This window comes from Stegostoma tigrinum, chromosome 8 (genome assembly GCF_030684315.1).
Source record: "Stegostoma tigrinum isolate sSteTig4 chromosome 8, sSteTig4.hap1, whole genome shotgun sequence".
In the NCBI taxonomy this organism is placed as follows: domain Eukaryota; kingdom Metazoa; phylum Chordata; class Chondrichthyes; order Orectolobiformes; family Stegostomatidae; genus Stegostoma; species Stegostoma tigrinum.
In genome coordinates, this window is record NC_081361.1 from 44,226,435 (window position 1) to 44,240,144 (window position 13,710).

Genomic DNA, 13,710 nt, shown 5'->3' on the forward strand with positions numbered 1-13,710 from the left:
AGATGAATACAGTCTGTTAGCAGTGTAGGCCTAGCTTGCTTGAAGTTTCTCCTTTCTAAAGTCCAACAGGTATGAGATTCTTGCTCCCTGTATGGATGAGGGAAAGAGCTGTGGACAGGGTGAGCCAGCTGACCGTGGCACCACGGTGCAGAAGGCCATTCAAGAGGGTGGAGTAAAAAGACAGGTAGTTGTTATAGGGCATTCTATAGTTAGCGGGAGAGATAGTATCCTATGTAAGCCGGATCGGGAGTCCCGCATGGTGTGTTGCCTGCCCGGTGCCAGGCTGCAGGACATCTCTGACCGGCTTGAAAGGATATCAGACCGGGAGGGGGAGGATCCAAATATTGTGGTCCACTTTGGGACTAACAGCATAGGCAAAGATCGGGCAGAGGACCTGTTTCGGGATTATCAAGCACTGGGAAGGAAATTGAAGTACAGATCCTCAAAGGTCATAATCTCTGGATTACTGCCCGAGCCACGTGCCAATTGGCATAGAGATAAGAAAGTTAGGGAAGTAAACACGTGGCTAAGGGATTGGTGTGAGAAAGACGGATTCCATTTCCTGGGGCATTGGCATCAGTTTTGGAACCGGGAGGTGGGGGGGGGGGGTGGCGGGATCTGTACCGTTGAGACAGTCTCCACCTGAACCAATCTGGAACCAGTGTTCTAGTGAAAAGGATAAATAGGGTGGTTTATGACTTTAAACTTCTGAGTTGGGGGGAAGGAAAAGCGAAAGTGACAAGGAGTATAGAGTTAAATGGAAAGATAAGCAGCAGGATAGCATGTGTGCAGGTGAGTATAAGCTCAAGGCAGACTAGGAATGCAGCAAAAATGAAGGATAACTTAGGGCATCTTATGATTTCCGATATCTCAAATAATGATAAGAAAGTTAGCGTTAAGACACTTTACCTAAATGCTCGTAGTATTCGTAACAAAGTAGCTGAATAAACAGCAGAAATCATCTTGAATGATTATGATGCGGTAGGCATCACAGAGAATGGTTGCAGGGGCTTCAGGACTGGCAGTTAAACATCCAAGGATTCACAACTTATTGAAAAAACAGGGAGGTGGGCAGAGGGGGTGGGGTTGCCTTGTTAGTTAAGAATGAAATTAAATCTATGGCGCTGAATGACATAGGATCTGATGATGTGGAATCTGTGTGGGTGGAGTTGAGGAACCACAAAGTCAAAAAAACTATAATGGGAGTTATGTACAGACCTCCTAACAGTGATCAGGACCGGGGAGCAAGATGCACCAAGAAAAAGATCGGGCATGTCAGAAAGGCAAGGTCACGGTGATCATGGGAGACTTCAATATACAGGTGGACTGGGTGAATAATGTTGCCGGTGGATCCAAAGACAGGGAATTCATGGAATGCTTACAGGATGGCTTTTTGGGACAGCTTGTGATGGAGCCCACAAGGGAGGAAGCTATTCTGGACTTATTGCTATGTAATGAGCTAGACTTTTAAAAGATCGTAAAGTAAGGGAACACTTAGGAGGCAGCGATCATAATATGGTAGAGTTCAGTCTGCAGTTTGAAAGAGAGGAGACAAAATCGGACTTAATGGTGTTACAGTTAAATAAAGGTAATTATAGGGGCATGAGAGAGGAACTGACGAAAATCGACTGGAAGCAGAACCTAGCGGGGAAGACAGTAAAGCAACAATGGCAGGAGTTTCTGGGGGTAATTGAGGACACAGTACGGAGGTTCATCCCAAAGAAAAGAAAGATTACCCAGGGTGGGATTAGACAGCCATGGCTGACAAAGGAAGTCAGGAAATTTATCAAAGAGAAAGAGACAGCCCATAAAGTGGCCAAGAGCACTGGGAAATCAGAAGATTGGGAAGGCTACAAAAACAACCAGAGGATAACAGAGCAATAAGGAAGGAGAGGATCAAATATGAAGGTAGGCTAGCTCGTAATATTAGAAATGATAGTAAAAGTTTCTTTCAATACATAAGAAACAAACGAGAGGCAAAAGTAGACATTGGGCCATTCCAAACTGATGCTGGAAGGCTAAACATGGGAGATAAGGAAATAGCTGTAGAATTTAATAAGTACTTTGTGTCAGTCTTCACAGGGGAAGACATGAGTAATATCCCAACAATTAAGGAGAGTCAAGGGGCAGAGTTGAGTATGGTAGGCATTACAAAAGAGAAAGTGCTAGAAAAGCTAAACGGTCTAAAAATTGATAAATCTCCTGGCCCCAATGGGCTACACCCTAGAGTTCTGAGGGAGGTGGCTGAGGAAATAGCGGAGGCGTTGGTTGTGATCTTTCAAAAGTCACTGGAACCTGGGAAAGTCCCAGATGATTGGAAAATCACTGCTGTAACCCCATTGTTCAAGAAAGGATCAAGACAAAAGATGGAAAATTATAGGCCGATTAGCCTAACCTTGGTTGTTGGTAAAATTCTAGAATCCATCGTTAAGGATAAGATTTCTAAATTCTTGGAAGTGCAGGGTTGGATTAGAACAAGTCAGCATGGATTTAGTAAGGGGAGGTTATGCCAGACAAACCTGTTAGAATTCTTTGAAGAGGTAACAAGTAGGTTAGAGCAGGGAAACCCAGTAGATGTTATCTATCTAGACTTCCAAAAGGCCTTTGATAAGGTGCCTCACAGGAGGCTGCTGAGTAAGGTGAGGGCCCATGGTGTTCGAGGTGAGCTACTGGCATGGATGGAGGATTGGCTGTCTGACAAAAGGCAGAGAGTTGGGATAAAAGGCTCTTTTTCGGAATGGTAACCAGTGATGAGTGGTGTCCCACAAGGTTCAGTGTTGGGGCCGCAGCTGTTAACTTTATGTATTAATGAAGGGACTGGGGGCATTCTGGCGAAGTTTGCCAATGGTACAAAGTTAGATGGACAGACAGGTGGTACTGAGGAGGTGGGGAGGCTGCAGAGATGCTGCTTGGCCTGCTGTGTTCATCCAGCTCCACACTTTGTTATCTCAGATTCTCTAGCACCTGCAGTTCACATTATCTCTGCAGGAAGATTTGGACAGTTTAGGAAGGTGGTCCAGGAAATAGTTGATGAAATTTAATGTGAGCAAATGCAGGGTCTTGCACTTTGGAAAAAAGAGTACAGGGATGGACTATTTTCTAAATGGTGAGAAAATTCATAAAGCCAAAGTACAAAGGGATCTGGGAGTGCTAGTCCAGGATTCGCTAAAGGTTAACTTGCAGATTGAGTCCGTGATTACGAAAGCGAATGTAATGTTGTCATTTATCTCAAGAGGGTTGGAATATAAAAGCAGCTGTGTGCTTCTGAGACTTTATAAAGCTCTAGTTAGGCCCTATTTAGAATACTGTGTCCAATTTTGGGCCCCACACCTCAGGAAGGATATACTGGCACTGGAGTGTGACCAGTGGAGATTCACACGGATGATCTCTGGAATGGTAGGCCTAACATACGATGAACGGCTGAAGATCCTGGGATTGTATTCATTGGAGTTTAGAAGGTTGAGGGGAGATCTAATAGAAACTTACAAGATAATGCATGGCTTAGAAAGGGTAGACGCTGGGAAGTTGTTTCAATTAGGCAGGGAGACTAGGACCTGTGGGCACAGCCTTAGAAATAGAGTGGGTCAATTTAGAACAGAAATGAGGAGACATTTCTTCAGCCAGAGAGTGGTGGTCCTGTGGAATTAATTGCCGCGGAGCACAGTGAAGGCCGAGATGTTAAATGTCTGCAAGGCAGAGATTGATAAATTCTTGATCTTGCAAGGAATTAAGGGCTACGGGGAGAGTGCGGGTAAGTGGAGTGGAAATGTCCATCGGCCATGATTAAATGGCGGAGTGGACTCGATGTGCTGAATGGCCTTATTTCCACTCCTTTGTCTTATGGTCTTAAGATGTTTCCACTAGTGCAGGAATATTTGAAAAGGAGGCATAATTACAGAATAAGGGGATACTCACTTAAAACCGAGATATGAAGAAATGTTTTCTCCCAGAGGGTAGTGAATGTGTGGAATTCTCTCGGCCAGAGCATTTCAAGGCTAGATCACAGTGTATTTAAAAGGTTGATAGATAGGTTTTGGAAATATCACAGCTGTGGCAGATCATCCTTGATCTTATTGAATGGTGGGACATGCTTGAGTCGCTCAAGGGCCTATTTCTGCTCCTATTTCTGTGTCATGACAAGATGCCCAATCTCAGTTGAGGTACCTATTGAGATGTGGTTTAGTGCAGGAATATGGGGAAAAGGCAGGAAATTTGCACGAGGTGATAGAACTAGTGCTGGCATAATTGGTCAAATGGCAGCATCTTGCACTGTAACTGTACTGAAATTGAAATAGTACAGCAAGAATATTTTGCTTGTGGTCTTATCTCTTATGATTCCTGCTGGAAAATGAAGGTGTGGATCAGATGATAAAATTTGGGACCAGATGCCTTATACCTCTTCACCAGATTAACTGGCTGAATTGACACAAAATAAATGGTTATTTGATGAGTCAGATCTGGGAGCTGTGCCAGTGGAAAGCGGGGAAGGTGTTGGATGAACAATGAGTTGTGGCTATATATTTTAATAGTTCTGACAGATGTGCATTTGATAGGGAGCCTTACAAGAGGTGAGCATTGCTGATTAACTAGAATTGTTGCAGCATGCATTCAGCTAAGGTCAGTCTGTGGTTTGAGTTTTAGTACCCCAGTAGAAATTCTCTGGTGGTCTACCAAGATCAGTTTCAAAACATGTTGATCTTGTTATAGTTGTCTTCAGCTTCACATATGTCATTTGTTAACAAAGTGGTAAGTATTTATTCTGAAATGAATCCCAGATTTTAACTAATTATGTTTGTGTATATTAACGTATGCCTATCTCTTGATTCATTAATCTTGGCTGCTAAACTTTTAGAATGGTTAGTCTGTGTTGACATCTCTTATTCATGTTATCACACTGACAGGTCTGACCAGCAGATTTGCTCCCTAGATCTGATGGGATATCAGTAAGACTGCTCCAATCATTGGCAGCTAAGATGAGTGAAGAGTGTTTTTCCAGGCAATTTATTTGAATACAAAACTTTCCAAAGTGACCGTAAGATGTAGAAGTAGAAATAGGCCATTCAGCCCAGCAAGTCTGCTGCACCATTCAAGGTGGTCATGGCTAATCTGAGAATCCTTAACTCTACTTTCCTGTCTTATCCCATAATGCATGATTCTCTTATTGTTAACATTTGTCTATCTCAGCTTTGAATGCACTTAATGACCCAACTCGAGAGCCTTCTGCAATGAAGAATGCCACAGATGCAGTACCCACTGAGAGAAAGACATCCTGCTCTTCTCACTCTTAGATTATGCCCTCTGGTCTTAGGCTGTTTTACAAAGGGGAAAACTACCTCTCCACATCTACCCTGTCACTCAACCTCAAAATCCCATATGTTTCAATAAGCCTTCCTTTCATTCATATAAATTCCAGTGGATTCAAACTAAACCTAATCAACATCCCCTCGTAAGAAAATCCCTCCATGTCCAGGATCAAAATGGTGAACCTTCATTGGTCTGCTGTCAATGTCAATATATGTTTCTTTAGACAAGGCCACCAACAATGTTCATTGTATCAACACGTAGATTGCCTACTGCCTTGGATACTTTCAACAAGCCTTCCCCATTTTTGTACTCTATTTAAATAATATTCAGCTCCTCCATTCTACATTCCAAACTTCATAACTTCACATATTCCCATATTATATTCCATCCATCAAAATTTAGTTTATAACACAGAAGGTAAATACATAGAGATAATGGGAACTGCAGATGCTGGAGAATCCAAGATAATAAAGTGTGAGGCTGGATGAACACAGCAGGCCAAGCAGCATCTCAGGAGCACAAAAGCTGACGTTTCGGGCCTAGACCCTTCCCTCTGATAAAGGGTCTAGGCCCGAAGCGTCAGCTTTTGTGCTCCTGAGATGCTGCTTGGCCTGCTGTGTTCATCCAGCACCACACTTTATTATCTTAGGTAAATACATATCTTTTCTAAATGTTTTGAAATGAAATCACAATTTCATAAACCACTGTTATGTCTCCCCATGGCCCACTTACTAAGTTAGATGCTGTAAATGGAAATAAACCATAAAGACAACAATATCCCACGTTCTGTTCCTGAAAATTCAACAAGTCTCAGCTGGACACTTAATGTGCTACAATTCATGCTCATGCTTGTTGGACTTGAGAGGGAGGAAATAAAAATCTATCAACATTCATGCACCTGGTTGAATTAAGCAACTGCTTCTGGAAAGTCTATGTGGATGTTAGGAAGAAAACAACAACATATTTAGATCTAAAAGGCAGCCAACTCTCAATATCTGTAATTAACTGTAAAGAATGGACCCTTAGGAGAGCTTAAGAGTTCAGCTGGTATCTGCAGAACCACTGTATCTTGATACAAGGAGTAGAAAATGGAAAGTGAAGCAGTTATTAATGAATGTATTCTGGCAAGCTGAGAGGAAACATAGTTTAACATTTGTGGTGCCTGAATCACTCCGACCAAAAGCTTTTGTTGTTCACTGTATGCTGTAGCAGCCTCTATTGGTTGACGTCAGGGATTGCAGTACCATTTAACTTGAGGATGGATGTACTATCAAATTCTCTGTAGTTTGGATTCTCAATTATTAATATACTTTGCTTTTTGTTGCTAGTTATCAAGCAGGCTTAGATAATGTATAGAATTATAGGTCTTATAAAAGCGTGTCTGAACTTGGTGTATTTAATTGGACAACCTAGTTACCCATTTGGGAAGGATCACAGGTGCCCTTGGGAAAGGTATCGTGTCCTTTGAGACTGTTAAAGGTTGCTTTAAATGTATGTTATAAAAGCACATGAACTCACTGAAACTGTGAGGCACATTGGAATGGTCAAGGGGAACTGTCAGAAGTGTCAAGACCTACCAAAAAAATTGTAAAAAACAATCAAGACAATGAAACTCCTGCCCTTGCTATTTCATTCTTTTCATATAAGCCTGAAGATCGACATTACTGGATTCATACTGTATTTCTGATTTCCAAACGTATCATTATTACTGTATGCCACCTGCCATTTCACAGTTTAATTGATAGATCTAACAGGTTGTTCATTCTTAAAGTGCAAACTTTTAAGAATTTGAGCTTAGTTTTTTTTTGATTTACTGACGTTCTGACAATAAGTGTAATATATTTGCACTGGAGGCATTTTTACGATTGTTTGTTAACAATAATCCAGAGATTATCATACTAAATATTGCACGCTTGATCTGTCAGTTGCACTTGTTGGTCCTCCTCTTAGTAAATTTTATCTAATGCAGTGTGAAGAGAACTGAAAAAGATCAAGAAAGAACTATCGCGATTTCGCTTGTACAGTCTGCTTTTGAGCTAGCCACTGGGAAATGTGGACAGACTGTTGCTTTGAGTTTGAGAAATGCAAGAAAGGGGTGGAAGAAAAAAAAAACAAATTAAGGGACTCCTGACAATGGCTGGATATAGAGCACAAACTTAATTGTACATCAGACAGGATGGCTCTGCCTGAGAAACTGTTTAAGGAGGGAGGAGGAATTAATATTTGATATTTGAAGAACTATTGCTGTGGCAACAAAAAATTTAAACATTGCAAATTAAGGGAACCTATCTAAATGTTGTTTGTATTTATTTCTGCATGTTTAAAAACAACTTAATCCATGTGACGAGAAACGGCCCATGTGAAAACTGAATTTTTGGTGTAAAAATATCTAATGAATAATTATGGAAGCCAAAAAGACTGAATAATAATAGTTTTGCTATCAGAAACGATAATATAAGAATTTGACCCTCAATATCCAGGCAACTTCTTTGGACTTGTGTTATATTTCTCACTTAGTGGCCTTCCTTGTATGAATGTTATGGATACAGGCTGTTAGATAATAAATCTTAAAACACGAAGCCTAGATCTGTCAGTATTTACAATTAAAATATAAAAGTTAATAGGAGCATGGATCTTATTTGTTGCGTTGCCTTAGTTTCAGCAGTTTCATCTGATCAAATCCAATTTTTGCCATATTCAATTAGTGAATAACATCCACTCAATTTTATACTAAACCACACAGACCAGAGAAATGCCAAGTTCATTTTTAGTCTGTAATGAGGTAAGTAGTTCTATTTATGGCAGAAACAATGGTTCATCAACTAAACAGTCTCCTTGAGGGCTTAATGGGGGAAATGAGCTAGCGATGCTACTTATGATTTGTCACCATGTGGAAAAGCACATATGTGAATGAAATTATCAGATAGTAACAGAAACTATCAATTGTAATGAAGTTGTGTCAAAGCCCCTCAATCCCAAAGTGATCGAGCCACTGATGTTTAATAAGTAAGATATAGACAAATAAGGCTGCTTGAACCAGATGATAGGGACACAACACCAATTGAACCATATCAGAGCTTTTGTTGGTCCCATCAGAAGGTGAAAACAGAATTAAGAAAGGATATATTGGTCTGTTCGCTTGTTTGTGAAATAATAATTCAGTTATTTGTAGTTGGTTTATATTTTAAAGTTTATAACGTTCAACAGTAAAACATGTTGTAACCCAAAAAATATGCATCTAAGGTGTCTCACTGTACTTTGTGTTTTAAAGGCATATGCTAAGTAAAGGCGGAAGTCTAATTATTAGACATGCTTCCCAGAAGGATTCTGGAGTATATACCTGCCTGGCCAGTAACCCTGCAGGGACAGACAGAGAAGCATCTATTCTCACCTATATAGGTTTGTGTAAAAGTCTTTGTATTTCTGTGTGTAGAGTGTAAAGATCTTAAAAAGTAACTTCTCTGATCCCACGCTCCCAAAGTAGTCCTACTTTAGCAGAAAATGGTTCAAAAACTTAGTTCGACAGAGCTGTGAATCCAATTCAAATCTAAGTTTCTGCTGAAGGTGGCTTCCCAGTGGGAATGCAACATTTATCATTGTCATAGATGAGAATGTGTTGCAACCTGTTGAGCAATTGAAGACTGCAGTTGTACCACATAATGAAATACAGAGGCGTATGTCATCATTAGCACAATTACAAATCTGCATTACTGTTTCTTATTCGAGAAACAATGTGGGAGTTAAAAATAAATTCCATATTGCAGATCTGCTAAGCCATTCTGTTGCACTAAGAACAAGATCCTTAATTCATCATTGAACTACTGAACACATTGTGCTAAAACCAGATTTGTAAATTTCAACATCAGTGGACAGTGTAAATGTTGAGTTAATATTGCAAATCATGCCACTTGATGTTCCATTATTGTTGCAATTTTCATCCTGGAAGGTTATATTTATTTGTATAGACATCTGAACTATTACCTCTTAGACAAATCCTCAATGTGCCTCCACAAACAGTGAAAAGTGGCAATTTCTTCTCCTCTTGTATAATAAATTATGATGCAAACTCTAATGCATACATGTTGAACACTGGTTAGTTTGATGTAGAGTTTGAGAAGATAGGTTGATAAGGAGTTCGGGTGTGTCCTATAAAGCATGGATGTGCCATAAGTTATAATAGTGATGTTTGGTGCTGTATAATAGTGGTACTTGATACTTGGTAAATTAATCATTTACCAGGAAATATTTACTGCCTAGCAAAATTGGCGGTTATTCTTTTTATTTACATGTACATAATTAAAATGTAAAATCTTGCGCTATTTCAGTGTAATTGAGTGTTAATTGCCTTACGGCGAGACTGCTACCTCACTTTTGGGCAAAGGTCCTGGAGAGTTACTGGATTAACTCTATGGGCAGTTCCAACATACTGAGGATCCCATGTAAGTCCAGGTTTGGGTGTCTTGGCAAGACGGTATAAGTGGAGGGTGTTGTGGGTAAGTCGTCACTAGTTACCTTTAATTTGGCTACTTATGCAGAAATCTGACAGACAAACAAGAATTGAAATAATTTAAACTTTATCACATGTAGCAACCAAAACAAGACCGCTCGAGTAGTCACAATAAGCCTTACTACTCAACTTAGGTATTACCGAGTTAATGGTGGAACTTGGCCAGGATTCTAACCAACTGTGTCTGTCTCAAGTGTTTAAGGTTTGATCCTTGTGTAGTGTTGTTTTTCACAGTTCTGCCACTGAATTGTTCTGGTGTTGGATTCTTATAAAATTTTCTGTCTTCCGTGTTTGTGGTGTGACCATTGTTGATGATTCAGTAGATTCTTTCATCCTCAACATTGAGTACTGTTCTGGAGAACTCAAGTCTGTAGCTTGGAGATAGAATGAACTGCAGACGCTGGAGTCAGAGTCAATACAGTGTGGAGCTGGAGGAACACAACAGGTCAGGCAGCATCAGAGGAGCAGGAAAGTTGACAGTTCAGGTTTTGCACCCTTCAAGTCCTGCTTGACCTGGCGTGTTCCTCCAGCTCCACACTATTAAGTCAGTAGCTTGCCATCAGAAATAACTTCCCATTTCTTCCTTGTATTCAGGGTTGGCTGTTTGTTTAAAACACAGCTTTTCTGCAATTGACCCTTTAATTTCAGGACATTCTTTTTGCAGACTATCTTAATTACCCATTTTCACAAGGCAGCAGAATATCAAGGAGTGTTGTATCCTTTCTCCCACGAAACAGCCTGTTAATGCTGTTTCAACTCCTTCCAAGGGATGGTTAATTCACATCTTGCTTTTAATTCTTTTATAATAGCCTCTCCTTGCCCTTTCATCTCAAGAAACATTTGTAACAGAGAGTTATTGCGTGTAGTCTTTGTGTGTAACTGTTTATTTTTGTTGACCCTTTCAATCCTTGAAGTTATTGAAATTGTGAAGCTTATATTGTTACAACGGGGCGTGGGGGCCATTTCACAAGACCAGGAAGAAGGGCTAAAAGAGGGAATGACATTGGAGTTGGTTGCCTGTAATTAACCCAGAGGGTCTGCAAGTGAGATGACCTGCAAGTGAGATACCCCGCCACCAAATTATGTAACTCCCCACACAGCTAAAGTTGCCAAAGGTTCCTACATAATGTAGATGTTCCTCTGCCATGGATAAAATATTGATGGCAGCAGGATGACTGTTTAAGGACAATTAATTGGGCACTTAGTGGCAGCAATAGCCTGAAGAGTGGGAGAGCCACCCATCATCTCCTTGTTCTTCATAACATTTCAATTAGATTGTAGCATGCAAGTAGGTAGCAGGAAAACCACCCACTGGATCATTGAATCATAGATCTTCACGCATGTAAGCAGGCCATTTGGCTCACTGTGTCCACACCAACCCTCCAAAGAGCTTCCCACTGAGGTCCATCCTATTCCGGTAACCCTGCATTTGCCAGGCTAATCTAGCTGACCTACACATTCTTGGAGACTATAGGCAATTTAGCATGGCCATCTGCCGAGCCTACAAATCTTCGAGAAGGTTGGAGCACTCGGAGGAAACCTACACAGATACAGGGATAATGTATAAACTCCACACAGCAGGTACCTGAGGGTGGAGTAAGACCTAGGTTCTTGGCACTGAGTTACCCGAGGGTGGAATCAGACCCGGGTTCTTGGCACTGCGGGGCAGCAGTGCACTGAATTACTGTGCTTCCCTGTCACTCACGTTTCCAGTATCATGGCTTTTTAACAAAAAGATTGTATTGATTTCTTTTTGACTTTTATTCTCAAGGTACCAAATGTATCGAACCCTATTTTGCGGAACATTCAATTCTGCAAGTTTGTTTCTTATTTCAGATTTTAAAGTTATGAGTCTATTTTTATGTTACAAACTTGTGTACAGTAATCATGAATTGGAAGGCATGAAGCTAGAATTTGTTGTTAAAAATTGATAAAGGAGAACAACACCATGGCACTTCTAGCTAAGAGTCCTCACAGAAGAAATTACAGTGAAAACATCGCTGACAGTATGATCATCAGAAGAACAGCTGGAGAGACAGTGGAAAAGTTGGAACATTTCAGAAGACACATTCTGTGTGAACTTCGAGAGACCAAGTTTTAATTCATTGTTTTCTTATTTCTTGGATTTATATAAGTGAGACCTGTGTTTATTGGAACTGCATACCAGTAGAGTGTAATTCATTTAAGGAGTAGTTAGTAGTAAAGGCGGAATTGTTCAGTTTGTTAGTAATTCTGTTTTAAGGTTAAATAATTAAATTGGTACTTGTTACTTACAAAGTGAGTCTCAGGGATTCCTTTCATTTAATGTTTTTAACAGATGATGAGGAGCAAGGCAACCTTCCCTGTCTGTTTCGGGTTTACTTATTAGAAGGGAATCTCTACTCCTACCGTTATAGATTGGAGTTGGTGTTTTGGTTTAATTATCAGAGGGGTTTTGTCCTTTAACCACTCCTTCATAACATAAGTTAAAAATAACTTGTTAATCTGAACTGTCACTCGGGCTGAGAGTCAAATAAAATTGCTAATGGAATACCAGAGATGGCTTATGATTTTGTTCTTGTGTTAGATTATTCAAGGTCAGAAATCACATGACAGCAGCTTATAGTCCAACAGCTTTATTTGAAATCACAAGCTTCCAGAACATAGCCCCTTCGTCAGGTGAAGTTTTCAGTGAAGAACAAGAACTTCAGCTGACGAGGGGCAGCCCTCTGAAATCTTGTGATTTCAAATAAAACTGTCAGATTATAACGTATTGTCATGTGACTTCTGATCTTGTCCATCCCAGTCCAACACCGGCATCTCCATGGTATATGATTTGGGTCAAGAGTGAGTATGGATTTATGTCTCTTAAAAACAGTATGATAGACGTTGAAAAGGGGATGATTTTCATTTTATCTTCAGAAAAGTGTTCATGTAGGCATCGTAATTTGTCATTTTTCTTCTCCTCAGAGGCTCCAAAGGTCACTGTTGTCCGAAAGGAAATCCTAATTGGCCTTGGTGACACTTCACTTCTGGAATGCAAAACCACTGGTATTCCACAGCCAGAGGTCAAGTGGTTCAAAGGTGAGAGGAGTAACTGAATTGTAATGTGCTAAGTAATTCTGTGCTTTGGTGAAGCTAGTTCGAAGTGTGTCCTTAAAAGCTGTTTGCACTGTCGATACAAATTTATTGTAATTGAAAAATAGCACGTAATAATTGATTATCTATCTGTAAATGAGAATATTGGGAATTTTGAAGAGGGCTTTCAAGCACTGTCAGTTATGCATGGTTTGCATCATCTCTGTTTATACTTGGTTCAGTTTAGTAGATACTTAGTGATATATAAAGCACCCTGTACAGTATTAATCCGTTGGATCAGTCCTACCATAAACAATTGTCATTGTATGCAATATTCTGAGTATACTTGAAAACTTGCTTTTCACTTGTTTTTAACTCTGTAAAATAATCTTCCTTTTCCCTTTTCTATTTGCTTATCTTGGACACCTGTGAGGTCAAGGTTTCGTAAACCCATCCATCTTTGTTACCACCAACTATTTTAGCAGAGTACTAATTGGATTCCCCCTTAAAGTCTGTTAGAACTGGCACAAATTGCACAATATTCTTTTTTTTTAATTAACATATTTTTCTAATCAACCTGTTCAGAGATGTTATTACACACCTCTGGAGTAGATAGAACTTGAAATTGGGTCTCTTAGTCCAGAGATAGGGACACGACTGCAGAGCCACAAGAGGGCCCTTGTACAATATCCTTTTCTCCCTTCACTGATTTGTTTCCATGTGGTATTTGGTCAGTTAGTCCAGGTGAGACCCTCCAAAATAATTAATTAAATTGAGGGTGATTAGCTGAGATTTGATATCTTCTTCGTTCATCTAATACCTTACATCTTGCAATTTTCTGA

At 40.1% G+C, this 13,710-nt stretch overlaps 1 protein-coding gene across 5 annotated transcripts in view; it reads left to right on the forward strand.

Annotated features, from left to right (window-relative positions):
- hmcn1 (hemicentin 1) overlaps positions 1–13,710 on the forward strand; it is a 545,704-nt gene that overhangs the window by 192,098 nt on the left and 339,896 nt on the right. For all 5 annotated transcript variants that reach the window (XM_059647829.1, XM_059647834.1, XM_059647832.1 and 2 more), the window contains 2 exons: positions 8,576–8,703; positions 12,761–12,874. In XM_059647829.1, coding sequence (XP_059503812.1) covers positions 8,576–8,703; positions 12,761–12,874 — 242 coding nt within the window. The remainder of the gene's footprint in view (positions 1–8,575; positions 8,704–12,760; positions 12,875–13,710) is intronic.